The following is an 18464-nucleotide window of genomic DNA, read 5'->3' as shown; positions in this document are numbered from 1 at the left end:
TCCTGGTTACTCATGGCACCACAACAGTAGCGAGCATGAACTCCTTCATCACCCTGAAACTGAAGCAGCTAAATGGAATACAGCCATCATTTATTATTTACACCTGTGGCTTCCTCACTGTGACCTGTCAACATGTCTGCTGTGAGAAACGAGTGTGACACTACCTGACAATGCAAATACAATGAATGCATTCGGCTCAGTAACTGCATACTGTTAAGGTCCATGTCATTCATACTCAGTCTGAAAAAATGTCTTTGTAGTGAATAAAAATGCAGATGGTACGTACCTGACAGAATAAAATAAAAAATCACATGAGGTGAAGGATTTGTGCAAAACGTCATTGATCTATGTTTTTCAAAGATGAAGCTGATTACAGGTATCCACCTCTTTGTCCTGACTTAGTGTGTTGCTCAACATTGTAGCAGGATGTTTGCTGACAGAAGCACAAAACCAGGTCAAGCTGAAGCATAAACTCTCTTAAACACATAACAAGCAGGATATGTAAAGCAGAGCAACTATCCATCCATCCATTATCTATACACCACTTAATCCTCACTAGGGTCATGGGGGGCTGGAGTCTATCCCAGCTGACTTAGGGTGAAGGCAGGGGACACCCTGGACAGGTCACCAGTCTATCACAGGGCTACACTTAGAGACAGACAACCAAGCACACTCACATTCACACCTACGGACAATTTAGAATCATCAATTAACCTCAACATGTTTTTGGTCTGTGGGAGGAAGCTGGAGAACCCGGAGAGAACCCATGCTGCATGGGGAGAACATGTAAACTCCACGCAGAAAGAGCCCAGGTGTCCTCACCGGGACGCGAACCGGGGACCTTCTAGCTGTGAGGCGACGGTACTAACCACTGAGCCACCTTGATACCCAGTTGAAGAGCAACTACTGATTTTATTTTATTTTTTTAATTAAAACTATCTATTACCTCTCTCTCTTAATTCTGTCTCAAAAAGTTTTTTAAAAATCTTGTCACTATTTACGTGTCCAGTGTGAAGTCTTTAAATGTCTTGTTCTGTCTAATTGATATTCAACTTCCATGGTATTCAATTCACAATCATACAAAGCAAAACAAAGCTACAATTCTTCATATTAACTAACAGTAAATTCATGACTAAATATAATTTATTGATTACTAAAACTGATGTCAAATTTTCCAATGTTGTTTCCACTAATCAATTAATCAGCTAGTTGTTTCAGCACTAGCACATGCAGTGTAGTACAATATTTATGTATTTGTGCTTTACTTGTGAATTTTAATTTTATTATACTTTTACCTTTGTTCATTTCAGAGAGAAATATTGTACTTTATACTCCACTAGCTTAATGTGTTGGTGTTACTTATTAGTTCCTTGCTACTTTCAGACTTTACACATAAAACCTATCATCAATGTATGGCGTATTATTGAAAATAAATCTCCACAGCATAGCGACCGCACATTTACCATATTACAATGCTACTTACACAATAATGCATCAGTAAGAATAATCCAGTAACACAATCGAACAGTGTACCCCTCACAGGAACAAAATTCCTGCATAATTAGTCCTCTCAATTTTAATAACTTAATATACATTTTACTGTAAACACCTATGCACCTGTAGTTAAACCCTGTAGTGTGAGGGTGCTACTTTTGAAAAAAGAAAAAGACATTTTTACTTTATCTCCCCTGGCACTGTCATTATTGTAAAGTTATTATCAACACTTGCATATTAAGATTAACAATTAACTGATGTAATAAAACTTCTCTCACCAGTCTGCCACTTCTTAATCACATTCTACCCACACATAGTGACTTCAGGATAATCCCATGAAATAAATTACAAGAGTTTTAGCAGGAAACCCAGACAAACAGCGTACTCCATCCTAACTGACTTTGTGTTCAAGGGTCGATTCACCCAAAGTACAAAAAATGTGCACATTTATTCTGTCCAATAGTTGTGTATTGCTATAAAAAACTTTTTTGTATTTGTGCAAATATTATATCTGTCCATGACACATCTGCCTCAATACCAATACAATGATCAACATTATTTAAAGTTTTTGGGGGGGAATTTTCCAATGAAGCACACAAAGTTTAAAAAAATATATATTAATGGCGAATGCATCCCCTATAAATCATTACTAGGAACGGTTGGTGAGTCTACATAAGGTTCTCAAGATGTTTCAAAACCTATCAATGTGTTTTTTTCTAGGTTTTAATCTACAATGCATTATTTTTAAACCACTAATACCCATTTGTTACATCATAAAAACCCTTACAGGGGACTTTCTAATTTCCCTTTAATGGCATTTTTCAATGCTATAAATATCACAAAGCTCATTAACTTCATTATACTGATGTGAAAGGAAGAAATCTCACAGACAGACAACTCCAAACTGGGACAAATATAACTGAACTATCATCACAGACAGACACCACTAAAGGTAACACAGAAAATGTGTCAAGTGAATAGATCTTTCGACTAAGTTTGGTCTTTCGAAGCACATTAACCCCAAACAGCATATCAGAAACAACGTTTTTAATAGTTGAAATAAATACTCCATTACATGCATGGTCAAAACACTTGAAAATACTATGGAAAGTCTGGTAAATAGTGTAAAACCTATGGCACACACTCACAGCAGCTTTTTACGAATTAAGAATTCACACATGCTGAAAAAATACAAGCACTGAGACACTCTGATAACTCTTTCCAATCTAACAAAGCACATCTAATCGAGCAGGTCAGCCAACCATAGGTTCACACAGCAAGGCTACATCCATCATCAAGGCTGGTGTTTTCACCGGAGCTAAAAACTGAGGTAAACTTTTCAGGTTTGAAGGCTGCTGTCTGGTGGTGAGAGTGGGCTGTCAGCTGAGCTCAGATCAGGCTCAGAGTGGTCAAGTGGTCCATTTCTCACAAGGGTCGAGTCACATCCAGCGCAACACAAAACCCTGCAGTGGTTGTTTTACGCTCCTCTGCATTCAAATACACTTCAACCACGAGAACAGACCCACTCACAGCCATTTTCTGGTGTTACTCTGACTATAAAGCTTGATTTATACTTCTGCATTGAACATACACAGCAGGTAGACCACAGGTAGGGTGTAGCTGCTTCGCCTGCGCCTACACCATAGCCTGACATGCACTACCCCAGAAATGTAACAACAGTGATTGGCCCGTTCAGAAGAAACATATTGTGTTTACATCGCGTATTAATTGCAAGATGTTTCCGTGAAACAAAATGTAATGTGTTATAGGGTGTAATAGTATCTGGCTCACTCAAAGTACAAATGCCATAGCCATTATTATGCCAATGTGGCCATATGCTGTTTTCTAGTTTCCATGGTTCAACTAAACCATGTACAGACTCTTTCGCTTACACCATCAACTCTCTTTTATATGTGCAATAACTTCAGTAAAAAAAAAATGTTGTTCAATGTTTACTGACTCCAACTTCAACATGATCCGCTAAGTTTGAAGAAAAGAAACTCAACACAGTGACACAGACATCCCACTGCTAACTAGCATTTTCATGGTGTAACTGCATCGTGATGCAGATACACCAGCGCACAAGTATAAATGCCCACAGCAGCAGAGGCCACTTCCACAGGCTCTGAGTAGATTCTACACAGAAGTATAAATCAAGCTTATACCTGATGAACAGGGATAACCCAAGTGAGTCTCTTTGGTACATCACAAAACGCAAAGGGGACTGGAGACCATGTTGCCTCTTCCTAAACTAATTCACAGAATGTGAGTTGACTGGCGGCAGAGTCCTCGGAGAGGAGCGTTCTCTGAGTGCCTGAGTGAGCAGAGTGCAGCCATCCGACACAGCACATGCTGAGTTACGTAGACGCTCCCGGTAGTCTGCCATTTTGGAGCTGCTCTCAGGATGCTGGGCAACATCCCTGAGGCCCTGAGTGAGTAGGACACAGGCAGAAACCACACTCATGGCTCCTCCTAACACTGCAGTCTGTACCCCCTTCCCTTCAGCTGAGATACTCGCAGCTCTTCCCAGGAACTGTGGCTCTGTAGCAAAGCCGACCAGGGCACTGACAGCCTGGACCAGAGCGGCACTAAAGAGAACACATCGGTTTCTGGTCAGTTCACTAGGCTGGGTTTTCACCTCTTTGACACACGCCAGGAAGGCTGTGCCACTGGTGCTCATGCTCTTGACACTCAATTTGAACTGCTCTTTTGCAAAACGGTCCCTGGACCTCTCGCTGGCCAGCGACGAGATGTCCGTCAGAGTCTTGAGGTTGGTGGAGATGTTCTGAGAGAGCTCAAGAAGGAGCTGGGGGGTGAGATCTGGCAGGGGTGTGACTCGGAGGATGCTGCAGCTCTGCTCCACTTCGTGTCGGCAGCGGGTCACCTTGTAGCGGTCCACAAGACCAGACAGACAGGCCTGAGAGCCGGGGGTCTCCACGGCTGCCAGGTAAGCAGCATGAGCCGAGCACTCAGTCAAAGACACCACCAGGTCGGCCATCTCCAGGAGGCGGTCCCCCACCTCTGTGAAGCGTCCCATGTTGAGCTGGCTCTGGATGTCATGTGTGAGAATGGAGAGCTCTTTAGTCCTGGCGATGACTGTGTCGCGGCACTGGTCAAAGGTGTCGGCCACCGCCACGCCTTCAGATGTCATGACTGGCCTGGTCTCACTGGAAAGCAGCAGGAGGTCAGCCACCAGCTGCATTTTGCCCTTACATGTGTCACAGACGGAGGAGAGCCGCTTCCTCTGCTGCAAACTGCCGCTGGGTATGCTGGTTGATCCCTCACTAGCTGATTTGCCAGAGCCACCACTAGCCATAATAATGAGGGGAGTCAGGGGGAGAGGGTCAAACTGTTCTTCTGGAGGGGTTCAGTTATTTATAGTTTTCTGCTGTTGCACACTGCATTGTTTGAGACATTTCCACAACAAGCCTCAACTCACTGCTCTCTACAAACTATATTAAATAACAACTGGCCAAACAGTCTTCCTTAAATTCCTTCAGAGTATAGGTAATCAACTGTGCATCACATGTTAACACACAGGACATGCATTCTCAATGTAAACATGTGGATAGAGCAAAGCTCAGTTACTGCATTTACTTACAACACCCCCATTGTTAATTAATGTGTCCCTAAAGAATATTATATTAAAAGTCTAGACTGTGACCTGGCATATTCCCAGAGTTATCGGCCTTGGTTGTTAGTAATTTTACAATGTTACACATATCATTACTTCTTAGTAATCAGTGTAATAAGCTATATGCTCTTATGAAGATTAATTTAAATGCCCTGAACAACATAAACAACAGGTCAATATGCTAACTGTAGTCCCAGGTTTCCGTGGAACAGAAGAATTCACAGGTTGCTGAATTTAAAACGAACTCACACACAAACTGCAGTGCCACCAAGGTGCCTTCAAAAGGGCAAAGTGCAGATTGAGAATTATAAAAATAATGTCACAACATATTCCCAATTGGAATTCCCTCTGCTCAACAGCCTCTGTTCTACTTTAAAAACTTTAGATGTCTTTACTTTGGGTCTTTTTTTTATGACTTTCGCCAAAAAAACATCACCTCAACAATAAGTGGATGTTGTTTTAAGTCTCTTGTGACCATATTCAACAGGATATCATTTTGTGTCCACTCGCGTCAGAGCCAGTACCCTGTAACAGCACCGAGATCTTGTCCGGCTTTGACCCAATGAGTCTGACCTGCCTGGCATACTCATACTGGTTAGAGACGGGGCAGCTCCCGGGCAGCTCTTCTGGACAGCGGGAAGACTTGTGTTTCCCTCCAGCACCATCATTTCATGAGTCCTCCCAAGTAAAATCCACCGAAAAGGTGACTGTCCACCAACACAAACCCCTCAGTCCACTTTCAATCTCTTCTTCTTCAAACACAGCCCTGGGTTAGAAGCTAGCAGTTGCTCTGGTCGCTTCGACTCCATATGCATCGTCCGTCAGTCCGCCCTCCACCTCTTCCCCCGCGTCTTAACTCGGGACCCGACAGTGCGTAGCCCCGCATGTCCTCTGTGAGGACTCGTTCCTCACTTCCATGCCAGCCGCCGGTCTCGGAACATACAGCTCAATTGTTTTTGGCAGATTCCACGACCAGGAAACCGTAAACAAGAGCTGGCCGTTATTCCCAGAGATTCAAAGTCGTGCTGCGCGTTCCCGCTGCAGTACTATGAGGAAGCAGGGAGGGTGTGGTCGCGGCTGAACGGCTGCTGGACTGAGCAAAGTTGTAGCAACGGAACAACACACGTAGTCCTCCGGCTTAAAGTTAACTTTCCACCATGTCTGTGAACAGGTCGTTGTCTTTCTTTAGCGAAGTCCCGAGGAACCCTGTTGTTGTACGGTAGCCAAAGAACTACGCGGAGTTTCAGGCTGCTGTTAGTATGAGGACGAGCTGCTGCTCCACCATCACATCCCTCAGCTGCCGAGGCCGGAAGCTGCTGTGTTCACAAATAAAAGCACGGCTTTTACCGAGCAGCTGGCGGTCAAGACCACCAAGGCCCCTGAGGGCCCGAGGCCATGTCCTCGGTGGGCTTCTGAGAACCTGGAGGAGAGTTTGAATGAACAATTTATGGTTTACCCTGTCGGTACTTCTTAAGCTGAGTCTGGGGATGTTGGGGTGATGTAATAGCACACAAAGGTATTCATCTAACAGACATATATATACATATAGTCACATATTTTATTCCATATTTTTATAGATGGATAGATCATCACATATAATAAAAAACCATACTAAATACAATACTCAAAAAGACAAAATAATTCAGTTGAAACAGTATATACACATGGGTACTGGTATATTAATACAACAACTTCACATGCCTAATATATAAGTACATAAGGGGTGCTACTAATCACTTATCAATAAGTGATTAATAGCATCTTATGTATCACATATCAACTTCATATTAACACATAATATCATATTAATAGCATATAAATACATATATACTTTTTTTCATGTGATTCAAAGTAGTTGGAATCATTTTACATCAAAGATCTAAGTTTGAAAATATTTAAGATCATTTGGCCTTGGCACACTGACTCAGAAGCTCAGCGATCTAAGAACTGTGGCCATAGCTCTGCTTGCAATTAGAGTTTAAGTTAGCTCATGTGCCATACTGTTGTTTGTTTATATATATATGTACTACATTCCCTAAAATCTTTTGCTGCAGTAACAGTGCAAATTTCCCCACTGTCCAATTAATAAAGGCTTATCTCATCTTGTCTTATCTCCCACAAATACATCTTTACACACTCTTTTAGTTTGCTTTGATGACGTTTCCAAAATGTTCTCTACAATTCTTCTACAAAAGCAAGCAAACAAACACAAAAGTCTTGCAATCATAATTATGCATAGGTAAAACTAATAAAGTATTGGCAGCAAGCAAACAACTCATATGCAGTGGGGCCCTTTTCAAAAGTTGCGCTATGTTATGTTAGAAATAATGACACAGTAAGTGATTGTCACTGACACATTAGAGAGATGAGGACCCAACTGCTGAAGATGGTTCAGATGTTGTAATCTCTCTGGAACTTTATTTTATACCAAAGAATCTTAATTTTGAAGGTGCATATAACCTCTTAATCTGCAAAATAACTTTTAACAATTGGTGTTAAATCATTGTAGGGGGCCAAGAAGTAACATCGATACATCTAAAATACATTGGAAAGGTATCAAAAAATGCAAGTAGTTAAGTAGAACAGAGTAGCCCACTAGATTGAGGCCACCTCTGGTAGCTTTATTTCTGAAAGTTGCAGGATGTTCAATTATTGTATTCTACTAACAATGGTGGTAAACTTCAGAGTGCTTTATGCTGCTACATACTGTTTTATACAGCTTTATCATGCATAACATTGTTTCATAGTGCTTTGCACTCCTTCGTACTGCTTCATGTTGCTTTACTGCATTCTACTTGGCAGAACTTTATCCTGCTTTATAGTGTTTTATGATGTTTCATACTTTGTCAGACTGCTTCATCCTGCATCATGCTGCTTTATAGTTCTTGATCATGGTTAATATTGATTCATAGTGCTTCATTGAGCTTCATACTACTTCAGACTGCTTCACAGTGCATCATTCTGCTACTTTATACTAATGGGTAACACTTTATGCTGCTTCATTCTGCTTTATCCTATTTCATTGCTATTAATTGTGCTTTATACTCCTTCACCATGTTCTTCATACTGCTTTATACTGTTTTATAAAGCTTCTTACTGCTTTATACTACTTCACACTGCTTCATTTTACTTCCTGCTGCTTCATATAGCTTGGCAGTGCTTCAAACGGCTTCATGGTACTTCACTGTGCTTCATTCTCCTTCATACTGCTTTCTCGTGCTTCGTACTGTTTCACATTGCTTGATTCTGCTGCAGGCTGCCTTATACTGCCTCATATGGGTTCAGACCTCTTCCTACTGCTTCATTCTGCTTCAGGGTGCTTCACACGGCTTCATAGTGTTTCAGTGCTTATTACTATTGCTCCATACTGCTTCATCCTGCATCATACTGCTTACTGCTTCTTCATTCTGCTTTCCAGTGTTTCATGCTGCCTCATTCTGCTTTATAACACTTCATACTGCTTCACACTGTCTAATTCTGCTTCACAGTGCTTTATTCGGCTTCATGCTGCTTCACACTCCTTTATCATGCTTCATATTGCTTCAGAGTACTTCATACTTCCTTATCATGCTTCATTCCACTGTTGTTTCAATATCCAAATACCATAACTTCAGTGACCTCAGGAAAATATATGAGGAGTCAGACTCAGAGTCTTAAATATGTACATTCGAGAACAAAAGTTTACATACACATGTAAAGACCAAGTTCGAAGCTGACTCACGGCTGATTCCGTTTTGATTCTAAATTGTCCGTAAGTGTGAATGTGAGTGTGCTTGGTTGTCTGTCTCTAAGTGTAGCCCTGCGATGGACTGGCGACCTGTCCAGGGTGTCCCCTGCCTTCTCCCTAAGTCAGCTGGGATAGGCTCCAGTCCCCCCTCGACCTTAATGAGGATTGAGCGGTGTATAGATAATGGATGGATGGATGTAAAGACCATGCATACCAGGGTAGTCAGGATTTTGGAGAGACCAGTCTAAAACCTTAATGCAAGCCTGATTTAGCCATTTCTTGATTTTTCTTTAGCATTTTTGATGTTTTTGGGGATCATTGTCTTGTTGGAACATTTAACTACATCCAAGACCCAACCTTCTGACTGGTTTTTTGGTGATTCTTGGTTGACTCTGGACCATTCTGACCAGCTTTCTCTCAGCAGCAGATGATAGTTTGTGTTTTCATACTCGTCATGGCAGTGACACAAGTGTGCCATGCATTTTTTACTTACAAATAACTGTTTGCACAGATCATTTTATGATCTGTAGCTACTTTGAAATAGCTCCATTAACTTTCCTTTCTCGCTCAAATCAGCAATTAGCTTCTTCAGATCTACACTCAGCTCCGTAGATTTTCCCACAGTAACGTTTGTTGCTGAGTCTGGTAAGTTTATCAAAAGGGAGCTATTTAAGTGGGATCCGAGAAGTCAGCAGCTGTAGTCAATTGTAATTACTCACAACAAGTCATGTCACAAAAAAATTTGATTAACACAACTGTCTACATCACCAAAACTGATCTTTAAATTTGTATGTATATTTTTGACTCAGCAGATTTAGTTCAACTTTCAAGAAGAACTATAAAAATCTATCTTTTTTGATAATGTATGATGGTTTTTTGTGACAAAGATGCATGTGTTTAAAAGATTCCATCATAAAAAAAAAAAAAAAAATCCTTTATAGGAGTCACCAAAAACTCAAGACTGCCATGATATACACTGTCTTTACAAGTGCAAGTAAACTTTTGTTCATGACTATAAAGAAGTGATCAAAGCTGCTACAAATTNTCACCCTGAGTCAGCTGGGATAGGCTCCAGCCCCCCCGCGACCCTAATGAGGATTGAGCGGTGTATAGATAATGGATGGATGGATATAAAGACCATGCATACCATAGTAGTCAGGATTTTGGAGACACCAGTCTAGAAGTCAGTAGATGTAGTCAATTGTAATTACTCACAACAAGTCATGTCACAAAAAAATGTGATTAACACAACTGCCTACATCATGAAAACTGATCTTTAAAGTTGTATGTATATTTTTGACTCAGCAGATTTAGTTCAACTTTCCAGAAGAACTATAAAAATCTATCTCTTTTGATAATGTATGATTGTTTTTTGTGACAAAGATGCATGTGTTTAAAAGATTCCATCATTAAAAAAAATCCTTTATAGGAGTCATCAAACACTGAAGACTGCCATGATATACACTGTCTTTACAAGTGCAAGTAAACTTTTGTTCATGACTATAAAGAAGTGATCAAAGCTGCTACAAATTTAGGAAATGTCCATCAGTGGATATGTACTTTCTTGTGCTATGTAAGCACCACTCAGTAAGTGCACTCAGCTATTTAAATTCTTTGTCAACTTCATTGAGGTAGTTCTGTAGTATTTTGTCGACTATACAGTAACAAAACAATACTTTTGTGATAAAAAAAAAATTCTATATGTGCTTTTTGTTCATGGCAGCTCTTTCTTACACTGTCACACATGCTTAGTGTTTGGGAAGTTTAACTGAAAAGCAGGTAATTAGTTAATTAATTAATTGTAAATGATCTGTACCACCTTAGTGGTACTTAAAGCATTTTACAATGTGTTTCTTATTCGCACACCAATAGCAACAGCGCTACCGTAGAAAGTCCTAGCCTGCCATTGGGAGCAACTTGGGGTTCTTTGATGTTCAGTGTCTTTCCCAAGGACACTGTGACACGTGGAGGACGAGGGAACTGAACTGCCAAGCTGAGCCACAGCCCCTCAACAGAAGAGAAAAAATTTTGTGTCTGTATGCTTCTAAAATGTTAAGTAGCTCTCAGAGTGTGCAACCATATTGACACTTCTTCTGAGTAAATTTCTCATTTCCAGTCCGATGTCAGGGCAGTGCTCTCCAACACATCTGCTGTGTGATTCCACAAAAAAATTGTCCCACCAGTCAGTGGCTTCTAATGTGCAAGGCAGCACCTGTAACTGTTGAAAATACTGAGGTTTGAGCTGTCGAATGCTTGAGCCAACCTATAGTATGGAGGGGATTTTACTGTTATGGTACTGGTAAGGCATCACTGCTTAGAATGTGCTTTTTGATCACATTTTAAAGGGCTATGTTTTACCAAATTAATGTCTACATGTCACTGGACAGTGGGACAATTGCTTCCTACTCCTAAACAATAATGATTATATTTTTCTAAAGTACTTGTAATATATTCTCAAATGACTGAAATATGCTGATAACACTGCTATAAACCACTGTATTTTTTGTATTCAACTAAACCATAATATAATACTTTTTTCTGTAATATTTTCAGAGTAAGTGTAAGAGTTGTTCCACAAAAAAGACAAGTTGCATTTGTTGTTTCGAGTTGTGAAAGAAGTAAATCCTTAATTTTAGAAGGAATACCACATGCAAGCATTTTCTTTAACAACTGCAAATACAGGAGTTTCTCAGCAACAATATACACATAATTCATGCAGGATTACCTTATTTTAGTTTATTTATATTTTTGTTCAACTGTAATTATTTTTAGCATTTGAAGAAAGCTGATAGAGGTGGAATTTTTGTGTGATTTTAAAGTAGGCTAAGATCCATGTACAACCATGGTTTTGCACTCTATAGTCAACACCCAAGTGTGTGATTTACAGATTGGACCCCCTCTCATTGAGGCATGGTAGTGATTTTTGTCTTACTCTCCTCTTAATTTGTTTCAGCTTTTGGGAAGGACAACTTCTGTTGTCATTAGTACATAAAATTTATAATTGCACAAAGGCAAAATACTTCAGTAAATTTACTTTGTTATCATTCATTACTGGCAATATGCACAGGGTCTGTATAGGCTGAAATAACAGATTTTTAAAATTTAAAAAAATATTTTTTTGCAAATAATGCCGCACATTTGCTGGTTCTTCCTTTGAAATGTGAAATCTTTTGCATTTCTATGTTTTATGTCACTGTAAACTACCTTTCATTAGGTTTCAGAGCATTGGTCTGCAGTGGAAAATAGATGTACAGATAAAAAGACCAATCTGTCTGTCAACCAACAAATGTTTTCTTTGAGTAACCTCAAAGCAGACTGAACACTAGTCTTTCAGTGCACTTTCTCAAAGTTTGCAACCTGTTTTACCTCAGTGTCCAACATCACTGATGTATGTGATTAGAGGTGTGCTGTGATGATAAAATTCATATCAGAATAATTTTGTAATAACCAACTAAATTATAATAGCAAACAAATTTTGTCACTAAATTAGATTTTTTTCCCAAAACATGATTTGTACCAAAAGATTTGTAACATCATTTTAAGTATTTATTTTTTGTACATAAAGAGTGAAGCTTTTATTCACACACTGAGTAAATGTGAGCACTGTTGTGCTGTCAGTGGAACTTGCAGCTGCACAAGGCACAGTGCCATTGGGTGGAGTCCTTCAGAGAGGAAACAGTTCTACCGTTGGTGTCAGCTGATCTCCCATGACCCTGTGAACTCTGCTGGCCTTCACACAATACAGCACAATGCACACTGTCAATATACAGCTACACAAATGTTTGTCAAGGGAAAATAATGTTTTTGTACACTTAAGTTTTATATAGATCCAATTCACAACAGGTCATTCCAGGGCACTGCATACAGTAAGGTGAAGGCCTTACAGTACTGGATACATCCTTAAGATGGATCCAGAAACGAATGATTCCCTTTAGAAACAGTGGAAAGACAGGAAGAAACCTCAAGCAGGACGGGGATCAGGTTGGGTGGTAATCTGCCTTAATGGCTGGGTTGAGCAGAGAGGGAGTGGAGAGGGCAGAGAGAAAGGCATAGCAACAAAAAACAATACTCACTAAATTAGCTCTGTCAGTCTACTACTGGATCAATGTAATTAGCAAATTCACACATCGAAAGTTTTTAATTTGTGCTTTTATTCTAATAAAATAAAAGTAGCTTAGCTCAGGAAGTGTTCACAAACATATCTTGTAAAATGCTTCGATCCATTCACAGTCAACGTCTAATATTTGTAATAATTCTGCGTTTATTTTGAAATTCTCGCCGACGCTCCGGCTGCAGCGCGTGCCGGCGCTCTGACACGCCCCTCCTGTCTTGTGACCGGCAGACTTCACAGCCAATCAGAACACACCATGTGTAAACATGGCGTCTGACTTGAGGTCAAGATGTGTGGTGCTTCTGTTCTACACATGTTTGCTGTGTATATTAGCGACTGACAGTAAAATTAAGCCCAAGGTAAAGAAGGACATCCGAGACTACAATGACGCAGATATGGCACGGCTCCTGGAACAATGGGAGGTACGGTAACTTGTTCCTGTTCATTCAGCCAGCCTTCAGATAGTAGCTACCGCCTAGCCGCTAGCTGTGTCATTAACCGTGCATCATCAGCAGCATGCCACTCTCCAGTGTCCATGGGAACAGCATATTAATAAACACAAGTGCCAGTTTTGTGCTAGGTGCTGTCCTAGGACAGACACATGCTGGAAGTTGTGTGGTAATAGTCTGGGACTGACGTTAAAATATACTATGCTGCTTTAAGGTACTGGAGTCATCCGTTCAAACATCTGTTTACAGTCAACACAAAGTGCACAGCTTACAAAGCACGAGTCTGGTGTGTCCTGATTTTGAGTACAATGTGTTGAAAATGTTCCATTAGTTAGGGGCAAAAAAAAGCTTGAACCCGCAACATATACTGTGAAAATTCCAAAGGTAAGAGTACAATTTAAGAGCAAATGACTCTTGTGACTGTTGTATTATTGATATTTTAGTGTTGGCTTTTTTCCCCCACAACTAATTCACAAATTTTAAATAGTGTGTTAGATGTACTTAAATGCAATTCAGTTTTATTTATATTGTGCCAACTGAAAACACATGTTATCATAGCACTTAACATAGTAAGGTAAAGAAGAGCTCACACAGTTTAAACAGATAACCCAACAAAGTTTCCTTTGGACTTAGAGCAAGCTCTGCAGAAGCCTGATAACGATCCTGATCATTTGGATCAGGTGTGTTGGAAGAGGGAAACATCTAAAACATGCAGGATTGCGGCCCTCGAGGACCAGGATTGGACACCCGAGGCCTAGGCCATCTTTATGTAGAGCAACAATTCTTTTTTTCAAATCCTCAGTGTTCTTTGCCATGAGGTGCCATGTTAAACTTCCGGTGACCAGTCCCCATTCACACCTGAGGTCTTTTAACACTAACGAGTCACATGACACTGGGGCGGGAAAATGGCTAATTGGGCCCAATTTGGACATTTTCACTTAGGGATGTATTCACTTTTGTTGCCAGCGGTTTACACATTAATGGCTGTGGACTGAGTTATTTTGAGGGGACAGTACATTTACACTGTTACACAAGCTACACACTGACTACTTTACATTGTAGCAAAGTGTCATTTCTTCACTGTTGTCCCATGAAAAGATAAAATATTTGCAGAAATGTACTCACTTTTGTGACATACTGTATGGGTTCTGTGTGGATTTTTTTTTTTCTATTCATGCAGATTTTTTTGTGTCATTTCTTGTGTTTTGGAATACTGAAGCATTCCACTTAACTTTCACATGTAACATACTGTAAGGTTTTACATTGCGTACAGTAAAGACATGCCATTGCTTTGTGGCTTTGCTGACTAATTATGCAGCAAGTTAAAGTTACTTCAAAGACCGTTGCCATATATATATATCGTAATATTGCCTGTTCTTAGTGCTTATTGAATAGAAAGTTTTCTTCATGGAAGTCAAATTCGGTCATGATGGGACACGTATGTAATGTTGGTTGTAGAAGTGCATTTGGATGTGCGATATATGCTATGCTGTGTTTTATAAAACTATTTTGAAAATGTGATATGAGTACTGAGAATTTGATGTAATCAACTGTGAAAAATGGTCACCTGCAGAAAAGTAACTTGTAAATATACAAATACAATAATTTTGTATTCACTTCCTTTTTTCTGAATAGCATGTGTTTGAAAAGTGACGTGGATTTATAGAATAGCAAAAGTGAAAGCCAGCCACTTTCACTGTTGAGCTGTGCCTCCTCATTTCATGGCCATCTTAAATTCTCATGAGTCGTACGTAATTTCTCCTCGTTGTTTTACAGGAGGATGATGACATTGAGGAAGGTGACCTTCCTGAGCACAAAAGGTCTTCTCCTCCCATTGATTTCTCCAAGGTGGACGCTTCCAAACCAGAGGAGCTTCTCAAGATGTCCAAGAAAGGCAGGACTCTGATGGTTTTTGCTTCAGTGACAGGAGATCCTACTGAAAAAGAGACAGAGGAGATCACAGGACTATGGCAGGGTAGCCTCTTCAATGCCAACTTTGATGTTCAGAGGTATTTACTTATCCAACATCCATAACAAGAGTTTTGTCCAGCTGCTTTCCAAGAAGATTTGCATATCAACTAGGCCTTCAATAGTGATTTTTGAAGTTCACGTCAGTTAGACTAGCCCATTAATTGGCTCTTTCCAATACAATGCTATTACTCATGAGAAGTGAAAGAGTTAATTTTGCATGAATAAAGCCTCATTAAACTTTCTGTGTCTGCTTATGCTGGGGAAAGATTTGAAGTTTTGTAGCATCAAAGGCTGTGAGCACAGGGACATCTAGTGGCCTGTAGAAATTATAGCAACTACTGAAAACTGGGACCAACACACTGCAGGTTCAGTTACAGAAACATTTGAGATCGCCATGTGTTCAGGGGGAAGGTCATGTGATCGTATGTTTTATTTTCTTTGATCTGGCCTAATTTTCTCATATATTTAACATAGTAACAATGAGTACTTTTTCTACAGCCCTTCAAAATGTTCATCTTTCAAAAATGTATTGTGAGAATCGAAGCAAACTAAAATCATCACGCGTCAGCCTCTTTTAGTTCAGGAAGCTCTGCTTTTTACAATATTTTGTTTCTCAAATGTTTAAATTTCTAAGTTGCAGTTAGATTGACAGTTGAGAAAGAAAAATCTTCCACACTATATTATATCTTTTCTGTGGTACCTCACACCTATTCAGCCAACCACTTTCTCTTCATTTTTCCAAACATCACTCATGCAGAGGCCAGCTGTCAAACACATGCAGTAGTTGCGACCTATGTAATGTTTTTTCCTTGTTTTTTTGTGGAGTGTAAAAAGTTCCGTATCATAAAGCCTTGTCCACTCTTCACTGCTACACCTTTTTAGGTGGTGTCAGGTTAAAATGGTTCTATGCCATTTAATAGTTCTGTAGTTGACCCCAGCCATATTTCACATGTATTTTTATGTCTGCTTTCCACCATTATGTATTTTAAATTAAGCTGTCACAGTTTCTGAAGAAAACAGCAGGTCTTTGCAGTGCAGTGTGCTCTACAGTAAAGCACAGTACCTGGTTTTATGCATGTTTCCTTCTTCAGGTTCGTAGTGGGCTCCAACAGGGTGATCTTTATGCTGCGGGATGGGAGTTTGGCCTGGGAGGTCAAGGACTTCCTTGTGGCCCAGGAACGCTGCTTGGATGTTACTGTGGAGGGCCAGGTGTTTCCAGGGAAAGCTGTGAAGAAGGATGATGCTAAACACAAACAGCAGAATGAAGTCAACACCAAGAGTAAGAGCAAGAAAAACACAGAGAGCAAGAAGCCTGACATGGAGGGAAACAGAGCCAGCCTCAAACAGGAGCTGTGATGGAACTCTACAGAATGGGAGATTGGTGGTCTAGTTTTTCCTGGTCTCAGACGTGCTGCTTCTCACGGCTGTGTGTGCTGCGGCACCGCAGGAAGATGCAGTGGTTTGAAGTCAGTGGTATGAATGAACTAATAAATCCTGTTAGGTACATTCAGCTTTGACCACTCAGCTGGAATCATTATGCAGTGATTTATTGTCTTTTCCCCTCCTCCCCCTCACTGGATCATGGTGCAATGACAAGCACACTATTAAAATCGTCAGTCTTTGTCTGATTGCAGACAAACTCTTTAAAATCAGTTGTAATCTAATGCTGTCTAAATTTTTGTTCAATTATCACCGGATGAAAACGAACACATGCTAATGTTGTTTGAAAGATACTCACAGTAAGCATTACTAAACTGTTGTTTTTTGTGCCAAGAGCCATGTTTAGTACAGATCTTTTTTCCTGGTACAGAAATGGAGTCATTCATCGGACCTGTCAGTCCCAGTCTCTTATTCATTGTTCATGTACAGCAGTACTTCAATATTTTATACAAATGTAGCACCTAAAAGTTTTGCTTGATTTTTCACTGAATATGAAAATAAAAATTTTTGATATAATCATTGATTCATTCATTACTGCCGTTTGAATCACATGTCCTCCAAACTCCAGTTTGTCACTCTGCAGGTCTTTAGTGCTAGTGCAGGCTGACACACTGAGTGCTATGTAGTCAGCTGCATACATCATCATACTTAATACTGCATACTTAAATAAAGAAGTGTTTGTATCATATGAATTACAGCAGTTGGCCTGAACCCTGACTTGAAGTATAAACCCACCATTAAATATACAGGATTGTAGTTGGAGCACTGACTAACAGCAGGGAGAGGTGCATTTTCTGTGTATATCTGAGAACAGTTAGTATCTCCATTCAACTTCCTGTGATGGGGCTGCACTGTAGCTCAGTAGTTAGCACAGTCACCTCACACCTAGATCCCTGGTTGGTATCCTGGCCCGGGCCTGGGATCTTTCTTTGTGGAGTTTGCATGTTCTCTCTGTCCAGGTGAACCTGCCTTCACCCTGAGTCAGCTGGGATAGACCCCAGCCCTCCCATGACCCTACAGAGGATTAAGCAGTGTAAGTATTGTTATTAAGTAGTGTTAAGTGTATAGATTTGTACCACATTAGAGGGCTCATGTTTGTCTTAGCTGACATTGGGTGACTAATGTTTTTTATTTTATAGTAATATGAAAGACATTTGAGAAAGACAGCAATTCTTCCTATTTCCAGTAATGTCCACCTCTCGATGACCCTCCTCTCTTCCCTCTGTCCATTTTTTTTGGGGAAAAAAAGGTTTACACAGAAGAATTATTATTGTATAAATGCTATTTAGCCACTCAGCATTGCTCATGGAAAGGTGCAGACAGTCTAGGGATCATGTACTTGGTATAAACCACATGCATGTGTAAAAAGATAAATTACTCAGATTTCTTAAATTAACCTTCCATGTATTTTCAAATAGCCAAGTAAGCCACATCTGTGGTGTTAAAATCTCCTGTCAAAACCTTCTGAGATTCACCACCTTATCGTAGCCTACTCTTTTATTACTTGCGTTGTTTTTTCCTGATCTGTATTTTTTTTCTCTATCATTCCCTATTCATGTCATGGTTTATGTGTGTACAATTTATCTGCTCGTCCAATGAAAAAGGGCCCTGGTTGTGTTGAGTGATAACTGACCTTCA

General features: G+C 40.1%; 2 protein-coding genes across 2 annotated transcripts; one reads left to right on the top strand and one right to left on the bottom strand.

Moving 5' to 3' along the window:
- Positions 1–2526: 2526 nt before the first annotated feature.
- Positions 2527–6419, bottom strand: tlnrd1 (talin rod domain containing 1). The gene has a single exon (XM_008292740.1). It carries the CDS (start codon positions 4808–4810, stop codon positions 3746–3748), a length of 1065 nt encoding a protein of 354 aa, XP_008290962.1. The 5' UTR covers positions 4811–6419; the 3' UTR covers positions 2527–3745.
- Positions 6420–13197: 6778 nt separating this feature from the next.
- On the top strand, positions 13198–17342 carry mesd (mesoderm development LRP chaperone). The gene is made up of 3 exons (XM_008292739.1): positions 13198–13388; positions 15192–15424; positions 16478–17342. The coding sequence occupies exons 1-3, from the start codon at positions 13233–13235 to the stop codon at positions 16740–16742; spliced, it is 654 nt and encodes a 217-aa protein (XP_008290961.1). The 5' UTR covers positions 13198–13232; the 3' UTR covers positions 16743–17342.
- The last annotated feature ends 1122 nt before the right edge of the window (positions 17343–18464 follow it).

Source organism: Stegastes partitus, unplaced genomic scaffold (assembly GCF_000690725.1).
Source record: "Stegastes partitus isolate 25-593 unplaced genomic scaffold, Stegastes_partitus-1.0.2 Scaffold828, whole genome shotgun sequence".
NCBI lineage: Eukaryota > Metazoa > Chordata > Actinopteri > Pomacentridae > Stegastes > Stegastes partitus.
This window is presented reverse-complemented; position numbering and strand designations above follow the sequence as displayed.